The sequence below is a fragment of the Penaeus monodon genome, chromosome 30 (assembly GCF_015228065.2).
Source record: "Penaeus monodon isolate SGIC_2016 chromosome 30, NSTDA_Pmon_1, whole genome shotgun sequence".
In the NCBI taxonomy this organism is placed as follows: Eukaryota; Metazoa; Arthropoda; class Malacostraca; order Decapoda; family Penaeidae; genus Penaeus; species Penaeus monodon.
The window spans coordinates 22,833,429-22,834,188 of NC_051415.1; the positions used below are offsets into that span (position 1 = coordinate 22,833,429).

Sequence of the window (760 nt, forward strand, 5' to 3'; positions counted from 1 at the left end):
CATCGCCAAGCGTCCACGATATGAATATCACAATAATTCGTTGAGGTAATCTGCAACAGCTTGTCCATGTAATAAAACATATTTATTAGACGTTAGTTAGACAGTGTAAAGGCCATACGTAGTGCTCGAGAACGCATGTCCGACACCGTCTTGCCCGGCCGCTATGGGCGAGCTCTCTTCTCCAGCGCTCCCTGGCCGCACGAATAAAATCACGAGCGGCGAAAAATCGCCTTCCTGTGCAAAACTACAACTTGTGTATTTAAAAGTCTATGCACACCCACGAGTCCCGGACGGCTACGGCTTCGCGCTCTGACATCCGGCGACACGTAAACAACTTCACCGAGGCAAAAATCCCGAGTCGCCGAACCCGTAAGATAAACGCGTAAATAAACAAAAACATATCTCATGTCCACACCGCTAATGCACGCGTTCCATCACACTACTTGACGTCCATATTCGCCGTTTGCAACACATTCGCTAATTTTGGCGCAAGTCGGCGTCCGCCAACATTATCCAACGACCGCCCAACAAATAAAAAGGAACAAGAGTTGTCGCGAACGTCCGCAATCATGGCATCCCATCAATAAAGTCAACTCACTTGAAAACTACAAGAAAAGCTCGTCATGACACACGACATAAGACTTACCTGTTTTTTCCTTGATTTCACAGAGAACACTGAAGAGCGCAGGCTTCATGCGGTGGCAGTTTAACGTGTGTTTCCTGGGGAAAACAGATAGAAAGCCATCATTAGGCACCTTAT

The 760-nt window shown here is 47.2% G+C and overlaps 1 protein-coding gene across 2 annotated transcripts in view; it reads right to left on the reverse strand.

Annotated features, from left to right (window-relative positions):
* Nucleotides 1–590: 590 nt before the first annotated feature.
* LOC119592638 (homeobox protein extradenticle-like) overlaps nt 591–760 on the reverse strand; it is a 9,182-nt gene continuing 9,012 nt past the window's right edge. For both annotated transcript variants that reach the window (XM_037941549.1, XM_037941550.1), the window contains one exon: nt 591–720. In XM_037941549.1, coding sequence (XP_037797477.1) covers nt 606–720 — 115 coding nt within the window. In that variant the 3' untranslated portion in view covers nt 591–605. The remainder of the gene's footprint in view (nt 721–760) is intronic.